The sequence below is a fragment of the Lepidochelys kempii genome, chromosome 4 (genome assembly GCF_965140285.1).
Source record: "Lepidochelys kempii isolate rLepKem1 chromosome 4, rLepKem1.hap1, whole genome shotgun sequence".
Taxonomy (NCBI): domain Eukaryota; kingdom Metazoa; phylum Chordata; order Testudines; family Cheloniidae; genus Lepidochelys; species Lepidochelys kempii.
Window position 1 is genome coordinate 99,346,730 of NC_136383.1, and position 22,391 is coordinate 99,369,120.

The 22,391-nt window shown below is 39.0% G+C and overlaps 1 protein-coding gene across 1 annotated transcript in view; it reads left to right on the top strand.

Moving 5' to 3' along the window:
- The window catches only part of ARAP2 (ArfGAP with RhoGAP domain, ankyrin repeat and PH domain 2), a 196,585-nt gene that overhangs the window by 10,439 nt on the left and 163,755 nt on the right, over window positions 1-22,391 (top strand). Inside the window, exons 2-4 of the mRNA XM_073342319.1 lie at window positions 1,684-2,753; window positions 17,218-17,288; window positions 20,878-20,957. Of these exons, the coding sequence (XP_073198420.1) occupies window positions 1,858-2,753; window positions 17,218-17,288; window positions 20,878-20,957 (1,047 nt within the window). The 5' untranslated portion in view covers window positions 1,684-1,857. The remainder of the gene's footprint in view (window positions 1-1,683; window positions 2,754-17,217; window positions 17,289-20,877; window positions 20,958-22,391) is intronic.

Here is a 22,391-nt window from a genome sequence, read left to right on the forward strand (position 1 = left end):
ATTGTCTGACCTCTCCATGACTTCTCACAACTGTAAAAATCAACAGAAATAAATGCTTAAATCCATAATTTTTCACAACTATGAAAATGTAAATAGGTAGATAAAAAAGCTTAGAAATAAACATAAACATTTGTCAACATTATAAAAAATTGAGTTCTGCCAAACCTAGGTATAGTCTATTCCATTTTCTGGTCCTGCTGCATTGTGCTAGTGTATAAAGTTTTTGGGTTGCAAATACTAGAGTGGATTTCTTTTTTAAATCTTTCCAATGGAATTAAAAGAAATAAACCTTAATTTTGGCCCATATTTAATGTCCCTCTAATATTTCTTCATGTAAGCTGTTAGATACCTTGAAGTACTCTTATGTTTGACTTCTGTTTATCTAAAAAAGAAAGTAAAGTTATAGCTTCTTGTAATGTAAAGTTACCGTAATATTCAAGGATTCTTGGGGTATTTTAGACTTCATTCGTTTCAAAACTTATGACTAAAATGCTGTAGTTTCTTCAGCAGTGAAGAATGATGCATATCTGTCAGAGTTCATATACTTTACTGGTCTCCAGAAAAACAGCTTAGGCTGATTAGTTACTTTTCTTCCCCATTGCTTTTCCCCACTGACATATTGTGTGGCTGCCCAAGTTACACCCTTCTTGAGACCAGTCACGTCATTGGAATGACATTGGGTTGTCTGAATCATGAACGGCTTGGCAGTAGTACATCTCTCCCCCCCCACCCTTTATTGTACGCGGTTGACTTTGTACCAATTGACTTTAACTTCTCATCTTCAAATATGTATAACTGATAACCTGAGCATTAGTGGTCATTAAACATCTTGAGACAGTTTTGTCAAGAAGTAATATCTTTTTCCCTGGCTAAATTTGTGGTTTGGATAATTATTTTGCCTACCTAAACTTCCCCTGTTGCTTCAAATGGATTTAGCATCTTTCACTTCTTCCTGTGCGGTCTTGTTGGATATTATTAAACAGGGTGAAGTGATTTCTAGATGCCTATAGGGTAAATCCTGCCTTTTACCTCCAAACAACATAAAGTGAGGGGAAGATATGTTGCTACAAGTAGCTGCTTGTTCATTAGGGATTGTGTTAGAGCAGAGTCTGGGTCCGTGAGTCAGGACAGTTCAATGAACTGGGCAGCTTTTTTGCTGTCTTTCCCTGTTCCTTTCCCAAGGAGACCCAATATGCATCTTTATGTTAGGGCTCATTTGTGTGTGCTAGTAGCAAACCTGTCATGCTCTCTCGGTCCAGAGTGTACTCTTCAGCACATTAGTTAAGGACATTTAGTGCACCTGGAAGACATTCTGTCTAGTCACTCCATAAGAACAGTACATGAGTGTGGGGTTGCCTTTCTAAACCTTGTCCAACACAGAGGAGGGTGTAGACTGTAGAGTATAACAGAACCCTGTTGTGAACCACATTTCCAAAGGAAACAATATAACAGTATTTGTTCTGAATTTTAAAAACTCAAATTTCACTATTCCCCTTAATTAGCCCAAGATTTTAGATTGTTTATCTGTTTGAGATTTTCATGTTTTAAGTAAATTCCAAAATGGATGGAGAGTGAGGCTTCAACATTTTGGCTTAGATTGTGAATGCAAGCACTACATTCACTGGGGAAAAATACTATTTCTTAACTTTTTTTTTTTTTTTCTTCCCTCTTCTGGGTTTACAGTTTACATCCTTGGCCTATGCAGAATTGCTCCTTTTGGAAGAAATTTCATTCTCTAGAGTGACTGAAGAAGAGTTTACTTCTGGAGTTTACTTACTTACCTTACCCTGGAGAATAAGCGCATTTAGTGACTGTGCTGTATTGTTGAGAGCCTACATCAGGAATGACACAGCCATCATGTCATCCAGAGACAGGAATGTTGATATCAAAGAATTCTTGGCCAACATCAACTTGGTGCAGTATCTTCCTTACTTCAAAGAAGCTGGCTATAACACTGTGTTAGACTGCATAGGAATAAATAATAATGTGCTCCAGCAAATTGGAATATCGCTTACTGGACACTGCAAAAGGATTCTTAAGCAATTAGAGATCACATTTTCAAAAATGCAAGAAAAATCTATCTCATCTGAAAATGTGAAACTCAAGGACTTGGAGGAATTAGGAGAAAGTCATTCTTTGTGCTATGCTCAGGTTTCCAAAATATCCAATTTAAGTTCCAGCGGGGTTGCTAAAGCTAGTCCAGTATCTGTAGCATTACCAACAAGACTTTTTAGTAAAGAAAAGAGTGAATTTACTGAACATGAGTTATTGGAAGTGAAAGATGGTAGCTTTTCAGATTTTGAATCTTCTAGTTCATCGTACCAGAAATCAGATTGTTCAGGGTATGCTGTCAGCCTTAGTGGAAACATTGAGAAAAGTGCTAACTTTCAAAAAATACCTAATATGGATGTTGCACTGGAAAAAGCACAGGCACAACAAGGTAACTTGCATCTAGACAGCCATTCTGCATTATATGTTGAAGATCCAACTTCTCGGTCTTCTTTTGCTGACTCATCTGAAACCAAGTCCAGTGAGAATGAGCATGTAGCATTCTCAGAGGTGGAAATCTCACCAAATGTCCTACCAGATTCTCCATTCTTTGAGTTCAAAGGTGAAATGGTGGATAATGACTTGTATGGTCCTTGTAAGCAAAGCTGCACGAAAGTAGTTCCCAGAACAACTCGGTCATTTATGCTAAGACATCGGCCTGTTCCAGAAATCCCAGGTTCATCTAAAATTGCGGCTTCACCCAGGTAATAATTAAAAAAACAAATGGTGAGACTGATACTGTAACATTTAAAATTGGCCAACTTTGTCAGTGGCAGTATGTGTAAGTATTCTTCTTGAAGAGTTCATAGACTTCCGGACTAAAAGCCAGTGTGTGGCGGTGCTTTTTTGTTCTTTGTTTTTTTTTTAACTGCTTTACAGTGGCAGTGTAGCCATGTTGGTCCCAGGATATTAGAGAGACAAGGTGGGTGAAGTAATATCTTCAAGTCTGAAGTAAGCTCTGTGTACACTCGAAAGCTTGTCTCTTTCACCAACAGCAGATGGTCCAATGCAAGATATTATCTCATCCTTCTCATGCAACTCAGTGTAAAAATGGTACATTCTCACTACATCAATCTGAACACAAATATACCAAATTTAACGTAAGCTAATATTTTTTAAGAGTTTACTCTTTTACAAAAAGAAATAAATACACATGAATTACTCATAGTAAGAATTAACATAAGGTATCTATTTTTTAGACTTACTAATTTTTATGGCTTCCTTTTAAAGTATATGATTTTAATAATTGCTTGCAGCTAATAGCATAGCAATCTTGAAACTGGTTCTATATTATAATGTGGTGTTAGGTACATACACCAGCAGATAGTGGAAATATAAACATCACAAAAAAACTTTTTTAAAAAAAAGTCAACTACATTGTTACTACTTCTTGATCATATCACTTTCAAACTCAGGCACTTAGAAGTATATGGCAGGAGGGATTGCTCAGTGGTTTGAGCACTGTCCTGCTAAACCCAGGGTTGTGAGTTCAGTCCTTGAGGGGGCCATTTAGGGATCTGGGGCAAAAATTGGGGATTGGCCCTGCTTTAAGCAGGGGGTTGGACTAAATGACCTTCTGAGGTCCCTTCCAACCCTGGTATTCTATGATTCTAAGCAAAGATCTAATGAATTTATAGGTGAAATTCTGACCCTATTGAAGACAGTGGAAATTTTACCCTTGATTTCAGTATGGCCAAGATTTCATTCGTTGAGTATAAATCCATATTTCACCACAGTTGTAACTCTGACTTATAGGTTGCTAAGTTTTGTTTTAATGTATTACTTTTAGTATCTTGATTTCAGTACTTTAATACTTCAAAGGGATAGTGCTAATGGAAAATATCAGTTACTATATTATGATAGAGAATACATTATGATTCAAAATCGAGGAAATTACACCAACAAGTTACAATGAAAGAACGTTCTATAGATTGCAAAGTTGAGCACTCAAAGGTCAGGAAAGGCCCTCCTGTGCTTTCAATGAGGTAGGAGTCCTGTGTGTGTGTGAGGGATGGGGAAGTATGTGATCATGTAATTAAATGCTGTAGCATAATGCATATGCACCTGGGGGCAAAATTAAGTTGCATGGGCAACTTAAATGTGGGATTTCCTAATTGTATAATGCTTGGATCTGTAACCTAAATAACATTCTGCTAACTTGTTTTGGTATGAAATTTCCTAGGGAATGAGGGGTGTTAAAGGTTAAAAACAAATTTTATTATTGGTGAGGGGTAAATAGGTTGTTGAGGCCATGTGCTGCATCTGAGAAAGTTTGGTTGGGGGAGCCTCACTGAAGTTGCTCTGGTAGACGCCAGCTGTTCTCAGCACAGTAATGGCAGTGGTAGCAGCTGCTTTAGTGTATGGACTCTGCTTTTTTTGAGTATCTGTTTGTTACGATTTTGGCATTCTACCAATTTTTTTCCAGGTGGAAGGCAAGTGAGAGAAGGGGAAGTGACTCTTTTCTAACCGTTTCTCACCAAACCCTGAATGGAATTTCACTGTTCAAAGAAAAGGCACTTTTCTAGCCAGAGGTCTTTCCCACTGCCAAATTTCAAAAGCGTGTTGCAAACAATGGAGGTGTGAGTTTCTCAAAGTCTGCAAGTGTCTTCATAATGCGAAGTGTTAGGCAACCTAAATAAAGATGTTGCTACTGTAACCCACACGCATCCTGGGTGTGGTGTTCTGCTCCATCTAGTGGCACCAAGACCACTGAGAGAGAGAGAAAAAAAAAGAATCTGCTCTACAGCCTTACCTAACACAGTTGGCTTTTAACTCATGTACCAAGTTCCAGAGGCCCCAGCTTCTATCCCACACGCTGACAACCGGGGTCTGTCAGCCTTACACTACCAGCTCTCCATATACCATATTCTCAAGAAACAGAATTGTATGTAGTTTAGTAGGAAAAACAACTTCTGACGGTATAAGATAGGGGGACTTGCATTTGAGTCAGTTTATAAATGTGCATAGATAAGTTTCATCTTTCAAAATGGCTCTGTTGGTAAAAGAGTTGTATTTAGTTTCATTTGATAAAAAGTATTATTGTTTTGCTAAAAGGCAATAGCAAATTGAAGATCAAACCTAGGCCCAGAACCTTAATCCCTTGAGGTTTGTCTACATTATGAAACTATGATTTAAACACTCTCTTTTTAATGATACGTTTACCAGTAGGCTGTTGACCCCAGCTTTATGGCCTGTGTAAACAAGGACAAGGCTGACTACAGTTGGGGTTATTTGCTAGAATTGAAGACCACACTGACAGGCTGTCAGAGTTGTGTTATCAGCATGTCAGCTAACTGCATTATTAAAAATAGTGTTTCTACAAATTTGTCCTGATTTCGAAAAGCTGGTGGTTTGATAGTCAAGGCCTAAACGTAGCTAAGGCCATGTTACCTCTCTGCAGTATCCCTGAACCTCTCTGTCTGCTAGTTACCCCATCTGTCAAATGTGCTCAGTGTAATTAGGCACTTATCTAGTGCTTTTGTATTGTATGTCTCAAAGCAGATTACAAAAGTGGGAGAACATTACCTCATTCACAGTTGAGCTGAGTACAGATTTATTTTTTTAAATACTTTAATATTTCTGTTCTTAAACTACATCTGGCTTATTGAGCTAATACTTGTTTTTAAACATATGGTGATGAAAGGTATCCTCAGTGCAAGAGAATAGCATTTCAGAGGGAGGGAACTCCAGTTATTAGGAAGAGACAGGTATTAGTAATGGGCGACTTGATCATTAGAAACATAGGTGAGTTTACGATCACCTGGAGAACCACATGGTGACGTGCCTGCAGGGTGCAAAGGTTGCGGGACTCTCAAGATATCTAGACAGACTTACGTGTAGCGCTGGGGAGGAGCCAGTAGTCGTGGTACATATAGGTACCAATATCATAGGGAAGGATAGGAGAGAGGTCCTGAAAGCCAAATTTAGGCTGCTAGATAAGAGACTGAAGTCCAGGATCTCCTTGGTAGCATTCTCTAAAACGCTTCCAGTTGCACATGCAGAGCCAGTTAGAGAGGCCGAACTGCAGGGTCTCAATGCGTGGATGAGACGATGGTGTAGGTAAGAGGTGTTTAGATTTATTAGAAACTGGGGAACCTTCTGGGAAAGGGGGAGCCTATACAGGAAGGATGATCTCCACCTAAAACAAAATGGAACCGGATTGCTGGCATGTAAAATTAAAAAGGTTGTAGAGCAGTTTTTAAACTAAGGGCTGGGGGAAAGCCGACAGGTGCAGTGGTTTGGACAGAGATCTTAGGGGAGGATCTATTAATGGAGATTCTCTGTATCATAGTAAGGAGGAGAGGATGGAAGATGATAAAATATGGGTAGGAACTGATGAGAAACAGTCAAATGAAAGGTTTCAGAGTGGTAGCCGTGTTAGTCTGTATCACCAAAACCAACGAGGAGTCCTTGTGGCACCTTAGAGACTAACAAATTTATTTTGGCATAAGCTTTTGTGGGCTAAAACCCACTTCATGAGATGCATGGAATGGAAAATACAGTAGAGGTTTAAATACACGGCATATGAAAAGATGGAAGTTGAACCAAGTAGGTTGTGCTGGTACGGAAGTGGCACTATATGTGAAAGAAAGCATAGAGTCAAATGAAGTAAAAATCTTAAATGAATCAAACTGTACCATAGAATCTCTATGAATAGTAATTCCATGCTCTAATAATAAGAATGTAGCAGTAGGGATATACTACTAACCACCTGACCAGGATGGTGATCCTGACTGTGAAACATTCATGGAGATTAGAGAGGCTATAAAAATAAAAAAACCTCAATAATAATGGGGGATTTCAACTATCCCCATATTGACTGGGTACATGCCACCTCAGGATAGGATGCAGAGATCAAGTTTCTTGACACCTTAAATGACTGCTTCTTGGAGCAGCTAGTCCTTGAACCCAGAAGAGGAGAGCCAATTCTTGATTTAGTCCCAAGTGGAACACAGGATCTAATGCAAGAGGTGAATATTGCTGAACTGCTTGGTAATAGTGACCATAATACATCTGTGCGTGTGTGTTGGGGGGCGTGGAGGGGTCACTACAGCATTCTACCACGGTAGCATTTAATTTCAGAAAAGGGAATTACACAAAAATGAGGAAGTTTGTTAAACAGAAATTAAAAGGCACAGTGCCAAAAGTGAAATTCCTATCAGCTGCATGGCAACTTTTTGAAAGCCTCCCCAATAGAGGCTCAAATTAAATGTATACCTCAAATTAAAAAAACATAAAGGAACAAAAAAGTGCCACTGTGGCTAAACGACAATGTAAAAGAAGCAGTTAGAAGCTAAAAGGCATCCTTTAAAAAGTGGAATTTAAATCCTATTGAAGAAAATAGAAAGGAGCATAAACTCTGGCAAGTGACGTGCAGAAATATAATTAGGAAGGCCAAAAAAGAATTTGAACAGCTAGACCAGGACTCAAAAAGTAATAGCAATTTTTTTTTATGTACATGAGAAGCAGGAAGCCTGCTAAAAACCAGCGGGGCCCCTGGATGATTGAGACGCTAAAGGAGCACTCAAAGGGGATAAGGCCATTGCAGAAAACTAAATTAATTCTTTGCATTGGTCTTCACAGCTGAGGGTGTGAGGGAGATTCCCAAACCTGAGCCATTTTTTGTAGGTGACAAATCTGAGGAACTATCCCAGATTGAGGTGTCATTAGAGGAGGTTTTGGAACAAATGGATTAATTAAACAGTAATAAGTCCCAGGACTGGATGGTATTCACCCAAGAGTTCTGAAGGAACTCGAATGTGAAATTATAGAACTACTAACTGTAGTCTGTAACATATCATTTAAATCAGCTTCTGTACCATATGACTGGAGGATAGCTAATATGACACCAATTTTTTAAAAAGGCTTCAGAGGCAATCTCAACAATTACAGGCCAGTAAGCCTAATTTCTGTACTGGGCAAATTGGTTGAAACTATAGTAAGGAACAGAATTACCAGACGCATAAATGAACACGATTTGTTGAGGAAAAGTCAACATGGTTTTTGTAAAGGGAAATCATGCCTTATCAATCTACTGGAATTCTTCTGAGGCGGTCAATAAGCATGTGGACAAGGGGGATCCAGTGGATATAGTGTTCTTAGATTTTCAGAAAGCCTTTGACAAGGTCCCTCACCAAAGGCTCTTAAGTAAAGTAAGCTGTCATGGGATAAGAGGGAAAGGCCTCTCCTGGATCAGTAACTGATTAAAATATAGGAAAGAAAGGGTAGGAATAAATGGTTAGTTTTCATAATGGAGAGAGGTAAATAGTGGTGTCCCACACGGGTCTGTACTGGGACAAGTACTGTCAACATATTCATAAATGATGTGGAAAACTGGTAAACAGTGGGGTGGCAACATTTGCAGATGATACAAAACTACTTAAGATAGCTAAGTCCAAAGCAGACTGTGAAGAGCTATAAAGGGACCTCACAAAACTGGGTGACTTGGCAACAAAATGGCAGATGAAATTAAGTGTTGATAAATGCAAAGTAATGCACCTTGGAAAACACAATCGCAATTATACATATAAAATGATGGGGTCTAAATTAGCTGTTACCACTCGAGAGAGATCTTGGAGTCACTGTGGATAGTTCTCTGAAAACATCCACTCAATGTGCAGCAGCAGTCAAAAAAGCTAACAGAATGTTGGGAAGTGTTAAGAAAGGGATAGATAAATAAGACAGAAAATATCATATTGCCTCTATATAAATCCATGGTACGCCCACACCTTGAATACTGCATGCAGATGTGGTCACCCCATCTCAAAAAAGATATATTGGAATTAGAAAAGGTACAGAGAGGGGCAACAAAAATGAGTAGGGGCATGGAACAGCTTCCATATGAGGAGAAATTAATAAGACAGGGACTTTTCAGCTTGGAAAAAAGACAACTAAGGAGTGATATGATAGAGGTCTATAAAATCATGACTGGTATGGAGAAAGTAAACAAGGAAGTATTCTTTACTCCTCATTACACAAGGACTAGGGGTGAGCACTGGGGTGAGCAAATTAATTTAATAGACAGCAGGCTTAAACGAACAAAAGGAAGTGTTTCTTCACACACCACACAGTCAACCTATTGAACTCTTTGCCAGAGGATGTTGTGAAGGCCAAAACTATAACTGGGTTCAAAAAAGAACTAGATAAGTTCATGGAGGATAGGTCCATCAATGGCTATTAGCCAGGATGGGTAGGGGTGGTGTCCCTAGCCTTTGTTTGCCTGATGCTGGGAATGGGCGACATGGGATGGATCACTTGATTATTACCTGTTCTGTTCATTCCCTCTGAAGCAGCTGGCATTGGCCACTTTGTCGGAAGACAGGCTACTGGGCTAAATGGAGCATTGGTCTGACCCAGTATGGCTGTTTTTATGAAATGTGGTGTCATTGGGCAGATTGAGAGACTCAGAGAAACATTTGGTACTTTGTATCATATTATACCAAAGAGCCACTTGTATGTATTTATTGAAGAAAAGGAACTTTGCCCATATCTTTAAAAAATACTAAAATGTTTTAGGTTGTGGAAATTTTGGATTAAAAAATTTAACACACACTTTTTATAATTTAAAGTGAATCAAATTCAAAATGGGCATGTTTTATGTTAACCTTAACTTTGGAATAGTTGTTCCCACTCCATGATGATAAAACGCTCCTGCGGAGCTGAGATGGGAATCTAGTGTTTCAGCTCCAAAAATGGGGGTATTGAGGAAAAGAGAGAGAACTATTATAAAAATACCCTTGTCCCCTCTCTAAGCTATAACCAGCTCTTGACTCTCAATGATAGAAGGGAACATATTGCACAAGTAGTGCCCCATTGTGCTCACACTGAAGTAGCTCCTCCCTTCCCAAAGCACAACCTTCCACTGATGTAGGATTGAGGCCCAAATTAGACGCTACATTACCAACCATTTTTATTTGCTTAGCCATAGCCTAGTTTCTTCAAATTGATCTCCCTAAAATATCATGTACCAGTTTATAACTGTGTGAAAATCCTGAAGGGGTGGTAGTAAGCTGTTTTGGAGGGAGACAAATGTTAAGTCAGAATTTTAAAACAGATATCAGACTTCACAGAACCATTTTCCTTTGCTCAGCAATTTTTAAAGCCAAAGTAATAGGATGATTAAAATGGCAACTGGATGCCGTCTTAAGTTTAGTGACATTCATATCTCTCCTTGGAATGTTATTAAAAAAGCATTCCCTCCTAATTGCTATTGAACAATATTGGCTTTGTTCTCATTGCATCCTATAGGGTTTTCACACAAGGGTAGAAATCCAGCTTTCCCCTGGGAGACTCAGCACTTGCTTCTAGACCTGGGCAGACTTCAGTCATGACATTTTTATGGACAGAATTGCTATTTTAGCCTCTCTTAAGTGCCTTCCAGCACAAAAAGTTAATACTGTGGCTCTCCTGACACTGAGCAGTAGTGCTGTGACTGTGTCATACCTTGTTGTTACTAATAAAGCACTTACCTCCCTTGCAATTACATGTGCTTCTCTGTGCTCCTGGCTCTCCTCTGCCATAAAATAATGTATCAGTCTTTACCACAACGTGACAAGCTTTAGAAGTTTTAAATGTTTTAGTTTTCCTGTTCCTCAGAAGTACATATGTTAGGACTGTGGTCGTAAGAGAGCCTATATAAATATATAGTGCATGTAGGTTTTTAGATGGTGTTTAGTATAAAGGTTTTATTCCCAGGTATGCAGTGAATCAAACAATTCTGTCAAGTGAGGAGTAGCCATGTTAGTCTGTATCCGCAAAAACAAGGAGGAGTCCGGTGGCACCTTAAAGACTAACAGATTTATTCGGGCATAAGCTTTCGTGAGTAAAAAAACCCCACTTCTTCAGATGCCTGGAATAAAAATAACAGATACAGGCATAAATATATTGGCACATGAAGAGAAGGGAGTTACCTTACAAGTGGAGAACCAGTGATGACAAGGCCAGTTCAGTCAGGGTGGATGTGATCCACCCCCAATAATTGATAAGGAGGTGTCAATACCAAGAGAGGGGAAAATTGCTTTTGTAGTGAGCCAGCCACTCCCAGTCCCTGTTCAAGCCCAAATTAATGATGTTAAGTTTGAAAATGAAGTGTAGCTCTGCAGTTTCTCTTTGAAGTCTGTTTCTGAAGTTTTTTTGTTGAAGGATGGGTACTTTTAAATCAGTTATAGAATGTCCAGGGAGATTGAAGTGTTCTCCTGCTGGCTTTTGTATGTTACCATTCCTGATGTGATTTGTGTCCAAATTTATTCTTCTATGTAGAGACTGTCTGGTTCTGGGGTAGTTACCTTGGGGTACTTAACTTTCCTGCCCAAACAGGCAAATAAACTTAACCCCTGCAAACAGTATGTTGGCCCTCAAAGTTGTAACGTAGAAATTGCCCCATTATGTTGTTTTGACCCAGACAGAAAAGGAAATACAATTTAGTCAATGTAAGTAATGTAAGTCAGCAAATAAATGCCAATATACAAAGATAAGGACTGATCATTTGCTCTAACCCAGTGGTGCCCAAACTTTTCCTGTTGCGCCTCTCCCGCCCCGTTATGGAATGTGTCCGTGTTCTCCCCTCCCCCTGCCCCATTACTACATAGTTGACTCAGCAGAGGAGCTTGGGCTGAAGATGGAGCTGGGGACAGAACTGGGATGGGGTAGGGGCTTCGGCTATAGGCAGAGCTGAGTGAGGGCAGAGTATGGATAGATAGCTTGGATACAGAGGAACATTCAAGGGGGCGCGAAGTGGGGCCTGGCCAGACCCCCTGCGGTGTGGGGACAGAGCACCGCCCCCAGCCCAGCTCCACTGCATCCCCAGCCCAGCTTCGGAGAGGCTGGGTCTGGAGCTGGGCTGGGGATGCAGTGGAGCTGGGCTGGAGGCGGTGCTTTGTCCCCACACCGCAGGGGGTCTGGCCAGGCCCCACTTCGTGCCCCCTTGAATGTTCCTCTGTACCCCCATGTGGGGGCATGCCCCACAGTTTGTGGACCACTGCTCTAATCGCTGTCTCCCAGGGCGAATAGTGTTGCAGGCTGTAGCAGGAGAGACAGAATAGCCCTTTACTCCTCCCTTCGCTTAAGGGGAAGGGCAGCTCTTTCCTATCCAATCAGCAGTAGAGCATTAGAGGGGAAAGAGTCTGAGGAAGAACAGGCACCCCGAATTATGTCTTGTATCTCTCGGTATTGGAAGCTATTGTACCTGATGTGCTACAATGATACACCAATGCAGTGCCAGTTAAACCAGTGTGAAACTGGTGCAACAACATGGATTTGCAATCATCTGTCTGTTAGAAGGTAACTCAAGTAATCTACCAATCAGAAAAAGTACCAGTCTGTCTGGAGAGTCAGTACTGTACCTTAATTATTCAGAGGAAAGATGTGAAGTAGAACTAAATCCTAAAATAAGAGTTCTCAACTTTTTATCTAACCCAAAACAGGCTGCAGTGTTTTGTCTTCCCGGTTCTAGAATGCATTTCATCTAGTAATTGTGTATTAGCAAACATCTCGTGTGTCATATCACACCTGTTTCCAAGTTATTTGTCAAACAGGTATTCATTAAGTCAGAGTAAATAAATGTGTGTGTTCTGGCACTAGCTAGACATTCTTGAGCTAATTCTTACTTGATATAAACGGAGATTTTCAAGATTCTGTTTCCAAATCTTATTTCTGATACTTGACTAAAGGCCCATCATTTGCTTACCAGTGGGTGTCCTTATCTGAAACAATCAAAAAAGATTTTGGAGACATTTTGCAGCCATTTCCTGCCATAGAAAGAAATTCAAGTAAAGGAAACTATATTTTGAATATGATAGGGTGCCACTAACAACTAAATGTAGGTAGGAACAATGAGTCATTGCCATTGCTGAGTGTTTACTTACTCATTTCTAAATCTTTCCTCCTTCCCTCTCTCAAGTCAAACCAGTCACTCACTGTTTTAGACATTGTAGAAAAATGACTTTCAGTTCAGAAGAGTGTTTATCTATTTCCATTTAATCAGCGTGGTTATCAGTAACACTTAAATTCAGACTATACCATGTACGTTTTGCAGTCTTAAGTTGTGAAGGAAATGTGTTGAAGAGAGGTTCATATCAGAGTTTTTTGAAACCAATCTTCTGTAAGGCTTAAAGATTTTTGTCTGTTACTGTTATGTTCATGGAATAAACAGAGAGAAGTTAGATGAAAGCATAAATAATCTTCCTGGAAGGTAATGCTTATTTCTTAGAATTCAGAACGATAACACACAAGAACCCCAAGACAGAGAGAGACAAAAGCAGGTTGCTCCCTTAAATAGAAAGGCACATCTCACCCCACCTTACTATGAGCTTACTGTTTGCAGACTGACTACACAAGATCCAGACCACATGTTTTCCTACACAGGCCCCTAGATCTAGCAGGACCAGGATCCCTCTTGACCTTTCAAGCGACAGCTTACAACTCTAACATACTTTTCAGTACAACACTGTTACCTTGATGCAGTGTAAACTGTACCAGAACAAATAATTTACCGGAATTTGCCAGAGAAATCTTGTATTTTAGTGGTAAAGGATAGAAGAAATGCACAGATTCTTCTTAGCCTTTTTAAAAAAACTATAAGACCGGGTGACTGACACTTTAAATTGTATACCTGGAAAATACTAAGGTAGGATTGAATGAAGTATTTAACAAGTGTAAAATTGACTTTTGATTTTATTAAACTTTGTTTTTACTAAATATAATTTTTGGGCCTAAATTTTACAAATTTGTTTTCCTTTTTAAATTTTTGTAGGCTTGAGAATATAATTCTTCTAATAAAAATGTTAGCAAGTTAGTCTTAAATATAGATAAGAAACTTCTTATCACAGAAAGCGTAATAGGTACAAAATGTTATGGTAGTCATTAAGGTTAATGGGCAGATTAATTCCCAAAGAAATAAATATTGACATAGAACTGAAGCAAAGTACTGCATGGTATTAGGAGCATTGCTCAGCAGATGGGATAGGTGGACTGAGAAGACCAATAGGTTGTGTCTATACTGCACATTAGTAGTGGCGGTGTATAGGGCATGCGTAGATACATGCCGCAGCGAAAAGTGAACCGCGTCCACACTGTGGAATGTAGCTACGTGTGGCATTGAATGGCTTTGGTGGGGGGAGGTAGTGGGAAAAGGCTTCCGTGGCTCCCTGGTGGCAGAGCCTTTCCCTGTGGCATAGAAAGATTCCAGCATTGGGATGCTAAACTGCTAAAAATAGCAGTGTAGAGAAGGGAGGCACTGCTTGGGTGAATACAGAGCCAAGTGGGTATATACAAAGGCTTCAGGCATTACTTTACTCTATTTGCCTGAACTGTGCCTCACCGTCTACACTGCTATTGATACCCGCTCTGGGGCGGGGAGAGGGGAGGTAGCTGTATATGTACTCTACACATCACTGTAAAAAACATGCAGTGTAAACATGCCATTAGGCTGTGTCCTTACCTTTCCTTACCGTGTTCCTGCCCTGGTCCCTGTTTGATTGTTAGAATTTAAACTGTGAGCCTGGGATTTTGATCTCCATATCTTTCTTTTTCAAAACTATGAAATATAGGGATAATTTTGTAGAACTGTGATATTGTTTGGTCCTTTTCATTTTGTAACTTATGTTCCAGTCTACAACAATTAGCTGCTCTCAGCCATTCATCATAAATCACCTGAGGATGAGGAACTGAGATCAATATATTGAAAATGATTTACTGCACTAGATACAGCTTTTGATAGAAAACCTTATGTTGAAATTAGGTAAATCTGCCCTAAAAAGGAAGAGTCTGTAAAGAACTATAAGGGAGTGTTTTTTAGCAGAGTAAATTAACAACAAAATAACTAACAATTTCCAAGGAATGCCAAGTCTCATTGGATCTTGTGACTGCAGGTGAATGTTTTGACACTTCTGCATGATGGAGCTGCCTTTTCAACATGAAAATCTCTAAGGTCTTGTTTTGAAAATTTAAAAGGGTATAAGAATTTGGGATAGACTATCATTTTGACACATTACTGTCTCAAAGGTGGATGATAGTGTTACATCCTGGTCCAGTATCCCACTGTATGGCAGCTGCAATCTCTTGCAATTACAGGTTTACATATGCTTCTGTATTGCTAGGCAGAGTCTACTCATTGTTCCTAGCTCTGGGCCTGTCAGGCAGACTGCAAGCTCAGACCCCCTTGTTTGTGCCTTTCTTTGCAACTTGAGACTGCCTCCCTAGAAGTTAAACCAGTGCCTCAGACTTTGAGTGCCCAAGAGCTCTGCTGAATCTGTGGGTGCTCTGGGCTTCTAGTTTAATCTTTTCAGGGACAATGTGGCAGAAAAGCAAAGAATTTAGGCTTAGCAAAATAATTTCTTAATCACAGTAACTTTTTATTCTTAAAAGGATTTGAGAGTTACAGCTCTTTTAAAAATAACAAAAGTCCTGAGATGTCCCTTCCCCATGTCTGATCTCATTCCTTTTGTGAGTCGAAGGTTTGTCTGCATTCCACGCTGTACAGAGTCCCTCTTATGTTCTCTCTCCTATGGATCATGTTTACAGCTTAAAGCATCACGTTACTCTTAAGTAGTCTGTTTGCTTGCCATTTGTTCCTCCTGAGATGTTTTGGCCTGCTCCCACTGTCATGTTGGCACCAGCTGCATAGAAAACCATTGTTCCATGAAGGTGGACCAGTAGGTGTGTCATTCACAGTCCATAGTTTCAGATTGCCATCTTGATGGTAGTCCTTCAATAAGGTGTCAAGCACTATTCCTGGGTTAGGCTGTAGCATGGAATGGAATTCAATAGTCTTACCTTAGGCAAGTTTGGACATGTGTTCAACACACAATACAAAATAGAGTTCATAATTTGATACAAATATCATCTGTGTCACAGTTAGCAGTTGGCCCATAAGAGGAAATAATTCAGCTTTGACTTCTTGATGAACCAACGTTGTGGAAGTTACGAATATAGACGGCATAAGTAATCGGACTTTGATAAATGTGGTGGAGAGCTGTAAACCAGAAATTTCCTGTTTTGGCATACTTGGTAAAAATATTGATCTTTATGGCTTTGGGATGAAAGATGCTGGTCTGAGAATGTTCGTGTAATGCTTAAATTTTGTGCATTTTAAAAAGGCTAAATAAGGAACCATATTATCATTTTTACAGATGAGGAAATAAAAGGAAAGAGACACTGATTTTTACAAGGTCACAGAGCAAATTAGTGGTAGAGATTGCAATGCTGATGGAGAGCTTCCTGTCTTCACCAATATGAAAGAACAACCACAGTTTTCTAATACAGGGTTTTTTAGAAACTGCCCCTAAGCAAATTCAAAATCATAGTATTGTGCAAATTATAATGGGGATTAATGGCATTCATACAGATAATTCAGCAATATTAAAAATGCTTGGCTTTAGCAGTACAAAGACGATTATATATCCACATCTAAAAATCTGCATTCAAGTATTCATAGGACAGCACAGTAGTAAATATTACCGTGTACAGTAATGTAGATGCATATGAAACTATAATCTTGTAGGAAATCTGAAATGGCAGTCACAAGCATTTTATTACAGTGGTTACGGATAGCTATTGCTATCTTTTGATTGCAAAACAGTTTAATTTATAACTCTGTCTTCAAATGCAAAACTTCCTGGAAAAGAAAATTACCTTTTGAACTCACGGCATTTGAGCAAAATCCTTTCAGCAGCTCAGAGCATGGGATCCTACTTCCTCTGTATCATGTAGTGTCCATTAATTTTTATGTAAGGCTAAGTTGTTAGTCTTTCTCTGAAAAATACTTGGCTGGAGATGACGCTCTCTTCTTGGGCTTATCCTGTGCTCATTGAAGTCCATGACAAAGCTTCTACAGACTGTAATGGTACAGGATGAGGACCCTAATACATTATTACTTAAATAGTCAATATTTGAAAAAAAGTACAGAATTCTAACTGGACAATTTAATAAGGCCAAACTGAAAAAAGTAAGGCTTATGCTAGGCTCAATAAAGTATTCAGTATGATATATACAGAGAGGGAGTCTGAGTTGTTTTTAATTTTTGTATTGTTCTGGTTATTTTTCCCCCCAAGCCTTAGAATTAGAATTAAGAACACACAAGTGGTTGGCATGGTTTAACCTGCATATTATGTTGCTACATGGAAGTTATGTACACTTTAACAAACATAACTCACCTTCTTTGTTTGTTTCAAGTTCTCTGCAGGAAAGAAGAAATGTGGATGTTTTAAATATTTCTTGTCCTGGGAGTCCAACTGCACAGAAAAGTGAGTTGAATGCTGTGATATTTATATTTTAAATTGAGAGAACAGATCCCATTTAAATAACTTACCAGAAATTGATATTGAATTATTATAGGAAAATCTGGGAAGGAAAGATAAATATAATGCCAAACAAATAACCATATCTATATTTTACCATATGTTTTTATGTAGGACTGTCAATTAATCATCATGCGATTAACTCATGCGATTAATTCAAAAAAATTTACTGCGATTAAAAAAATTAATCACGATTAATAGCACTGTTAAACAATAGAATACCAATTGAAATTTATTAAATATTTTTGGATGTTTTTCTGCATTTTCAAATATATTGATTTCTATTACAACACAGAATACAAAGTGTAAGTGCTCACTTTATATTATTTATTACTAATATTTACACTGTAAAATTGATAAAGGAAATAGTGTATTTCAGTTCACCTCATACAAGTACTGTAGTGCAATCTTTTTCGTGAAAGTGTAACTTACAAATGTAGATTTTTTTGTTACATAACTGCACTCAAAAACAAAAGAATGTAAAACTTTAGAGCCTACAAGTCCACTCAGTCTTACTTCATATTCAGCCAATCTCTAAGACAAACAAGTTTGTTTGCATTTACGGGAGATAATGCTGACTGCTTCTTATTTACAATGTCACCTGAAAGTGAGAACAGGCATTCATATGGCACTTTTGTAGCTGGCGTTGCAAGGTATTTATGTGCCATGTGTATTCTGCCATGTTTCATGATATAGCCATCTTGGATGATGACCTAGCACATGTTTGTTTTAAGAACACTTTCACTGCAGATTTGACAAAACGCAAAGAAGGTACCAATGTGAGATTTCTAAGGATAGATAGGGCACTCAACCCAATAAGAATCTGAAGTGCCTTCCGAAATCTGAGAGGGATGAGGTGTGGAGCATGCTTTCAGAAGTCTTAAAAGAGCAATGCCCCAAAGCGGAAACTACAGAACCCGAACCACCAAAAAAGAAAATGAACCTTCTACTGGTGGAATCTGACTGAGATGATGAAAATGAACACACATTGGTCTGCACTGCTTTCGATCGTTACTGAGCAGAATCTGTCATTAGCATGGACGCATGTCTTCTGGAATGGTGGTTGAAACATGAAGGGACATATGAATTTTCAGCCAGGGGTGAAAATAAGCCAGTACGGGCCGGTACGGCATACCGCTTAAAAAGTGGCTGGCAGTACCAGCCCGTGCTCAGGTGACGTTAAAGTGCTGCTGCGGCAAAGGACCCTGCTTAAAGTGCTGCTGTTGCAGCGCTTCAATGTTGTTGCCCCTTTTCCCCCCCAACCCCCCTGGGGCCGCCGAAGTCAGGGAGGGGAGGAAAAGGAGCAGCTGTCCCAGGGCCACAGTTTAAAACGGCCCTGGGCTCTGGCTGCTGCTGCTACAGCAGTGGCCAGGGCCCCGGGCCCTTTAAACCACCACCGGAGCCCTGGGTGGCGTGGGCCAGGCGGTGCGGATGGGCTGGCTGGGGGATGCTGACCCGCATCTCTGCCCCTTCCACCTGAGGCCCCGCCCCTTCCAAGGGCCGGAGCTGGCCCCCATACCGGTAAGTGTGGAATTTTACTTTCACCCCTGTCTTCAGTGCATCTGGCACATAAATATCTTGCGATGCCAGTTACAACAGTGCTGTGTGAATGCCTGTTCTCACTTTCAGGTGACATTGTAAACAGGACGTGGGCAGCATTATCACCTGTAAATTTTAACCAAACTTGTTTGTCTGAGCAACTGGCTGAAGTAGGACTGAGTTGACTTGTAGCTTCTAAAGATTTACATTGTTTGTTTTCTTTTTGAATGCAGTTATTTTCTGCATATAATTCTACATCTGTAAGTTCAACTTTCATTATAAAGAGATTGCACTACAGTACTTGTATTAGGTGAATTGAAATATACTATTTCTTTTGGGTTTTTACAGTGCAAATATTTGTAATCAAAAATAAATATAAAGTGAGCACTGTACACTTTGTTTTCTGTGTTGTAATTGAAATCAATATATTTGAAAATGTAGAAAACATCCAAAAATATTTAAATAATTGGTATTCTATTATTGTTAACAGTGCGATTAATCGCGATTAATTTTTTTAATCATGTGATTAATAGCAATTTTTTAAACTGCTTGACAGCCCCAGTTTTATGTTGTTGTTTTTTTTTTTAAAATAAACTATTAGCTTTTAAATAAAGGGAAGTTAGGAAGGTTTTTTTTTTTCCTTTTTTTTCTTCCTCCATCCACTTTTACTTGCCTAATCCTTGGATTTCTATGTATTTTACTAAACTCTCAAGTGGATATTTGTGAGAAGAAATTATCTTAGATGAAAAATGTATGCAAAGAGTTCATGTCTAACCCAAATAACCTAATACCATTTAATTAGTCATTAAGTTCTATAGGATCTTGAGGAAATAATAAGAAGAAAAATTTCTAGTGTTACACAGGAACAGGTTAGCAATGTTGCTCAGTCGCTTATAAACAAGTTCATTTAACTCACTGAAAACAATTTCTGTGCAAGTTCAGACATATTCATTGCAAGCAAACAGATCACAATGAACTGGAACCTAAACATTGTGCTGAAATGTGCCTTTGCCAGACAATGAGGGAGCAGAAAAAAGGGCTACTGGCTGAAAACTAGAGAGTCTAAACGCAGTTTAACAGATACTTTAAAACTGATATGTCCAAATGTCATTGATAGTGAGACAGTAGAATAAGTCAGAAGAAGATGGTAAAGACAGAAATAACTTGGAGAAAAAAAATTGAGATGCTGGATTTCAACAAGGGGCAGGAAGAATGTTCTCATTCTTTAGAACAATTAACTGATAGTCTGTAGGATAGAACTTCTAAGGAAATGAAGCATCTTCATTCCCTTTTTCTGTAAAGAATAAACTATTACAAATCATGGGTACAACACACAAACTTTTGTATATTTTTTTTGTTTTGTTTCTTAAATGTAGCACAAGTAGAAATTAAGTATCCTAAAAACCATTTCAGTTTTAAGATACTTAAAATCTTTTAACCTTTTTTCCCCAAGAAACTCCACTATTCAATAGTGGGGCTTGGGTGTGAAGATCAGAAGAGACTGCAGAGCGTAGTGGAACAAACTGAACATTGCCTTCACCCTAATTTTCAGATAAGTTAGTCCAGAATACTACATAAAGCAGATCAACACACGTACCTGCTCTGAAATAACAAAAGGTGCATTTTAAAACAGACTTCATTGTTTGGTGTGAATGAGTGTATGGAAACTCTCTCTCCCCTACTTCAGAATAAAATGACTAAAGTTGACTGGGCTAAAATTAGTAACAAACTAATCGTGGCTAAGTTTACTTTAGCCATTTTTATTATGAAGAGGCGTGAGTGTCCACAGACACACTTGCACTGAAACAACTAAATCGACTTAAAAAACAAATCAGTGCAAGTTTTCATGTAGGACCAATCCATTCAAATAAAAAACAACATTTACTCTTTCTACAGTGTAATCAGAAAACGTATTGAAGGTACAGCACTATCCCGTACAGATTTGAAGTACAGTACTAATTTCTTATTGATACAACTTCCTTTTTTTTCTTTAAAGAAACCTCCAGTGAGGAAAAGCCATCTGTCATCTCGCCGTATGGGGAAACTTTTCTTTTCAACAGCCCTGCAGATGCCAAGGTAAATTGAAAGGTCTCAGTGTAAATACTGTAGTGCATAGTACACACTATGTACTACAGTACATAAATAAACAATGTTATTTGTTGCCCACCCTCCCTACTGTGTGAATGTGCACGCACACACTATTTCATCAATTATTTCTACTACAAATATTTCATGGACTAGTAACTTTGATATAGTGAAGAATGAGATGCACTTTGTCTTTCAGCAGTAGTAGGCCATTGCATGAAGTACATAAGGAAAGTCATACCAGATCAGACTGGTGGTTCGTCTAATCTATTCTCTGTTGCCAGTACCAGATGCTTTAGAGGAAGATGCAAGAAATCTGGCAACAGACATTTATAGAATAACCTGCCCCAGTAGAAGTTTCTAACTCATCACAACCAGTTGGCATACACATTGAAGCTTGAAGCTGTCCTAATATCTCATGTAACTATAGGTAGTCTCATTATCAAATGTCTAATCCTTCTTTGGATGCTCTTGTCTTCAGCGAGATATTGTGGGAATGAGGTCCACTGATCAATTATGTCATATAAAAATATTTCCTTGGATCAGTATTAAAACTTGTTGCTTTTTTGATTTTCACTGTCTGTTCTTGTAATATGCAAAAGGATAAATAGTAGCATCTGAATTCCCTTCTCTGAATTAATTTTTCCTTATACTTCTGTCGTCCCCTCTTATTCATCTGCGCCTTTTCATAGGGGAGTCAAATGTTGTTGTCAATGGGTATCCCCATTGAATGGAGGTATTTCAGGTGGGGTTCTGCAGGGTTTAGACTAGGCGCCAATGCTGTTCAATGTTTTCAACAAGGATCTAGAAATATAATATCACTGCTGATAATCTTTGCCTCACTTGCAAATTTTGGTGGAGTGGTAAATAATGATGACGACATTATTCTACATCCATGCTCTTCGCTGTTTTTGAATTGGGGGCCACTTTGGCAAAAAACCTTCAATGTGAGAGCCACATCAACTACTAAATTAACACATTGCTTACTACTCCTTAATGATGTAACGTTACAGAGCCATTTGTGTAACTAAACCAAAAGTCTACTTGTGCAATAAAATGATACTCCTTTTTATAAAATAATAACCAGGAAAATGTATGGAATTAAAAAGGCAAGTCAACTTTTTAAGAGTAGAATAATGCAAACCTTACTTCAAAAACTGGATGACCGAAAGTGTGCCTCTTCCTCCTTGACTTTGTTCATGCAGTATTTGTAATCGGTCATTGCAATCCTAGTAAGGCAGTCTGAATGTTGGTTGGTCAATTTGTTCCTGTTTTCTTTTCAACCCTCTGGCTGGGGGTGAGGGCTCTTGGGTGGAGCTGGGGATGAGGGGTTTGGCGTGTGGGAGGGGGCTCAGGGCAGGGGCAGAGTGTTGAGATGTGGGGAATGGGTGAGGGCTCTGGCTGGGGGGTTTAGGGTGCAGGCAG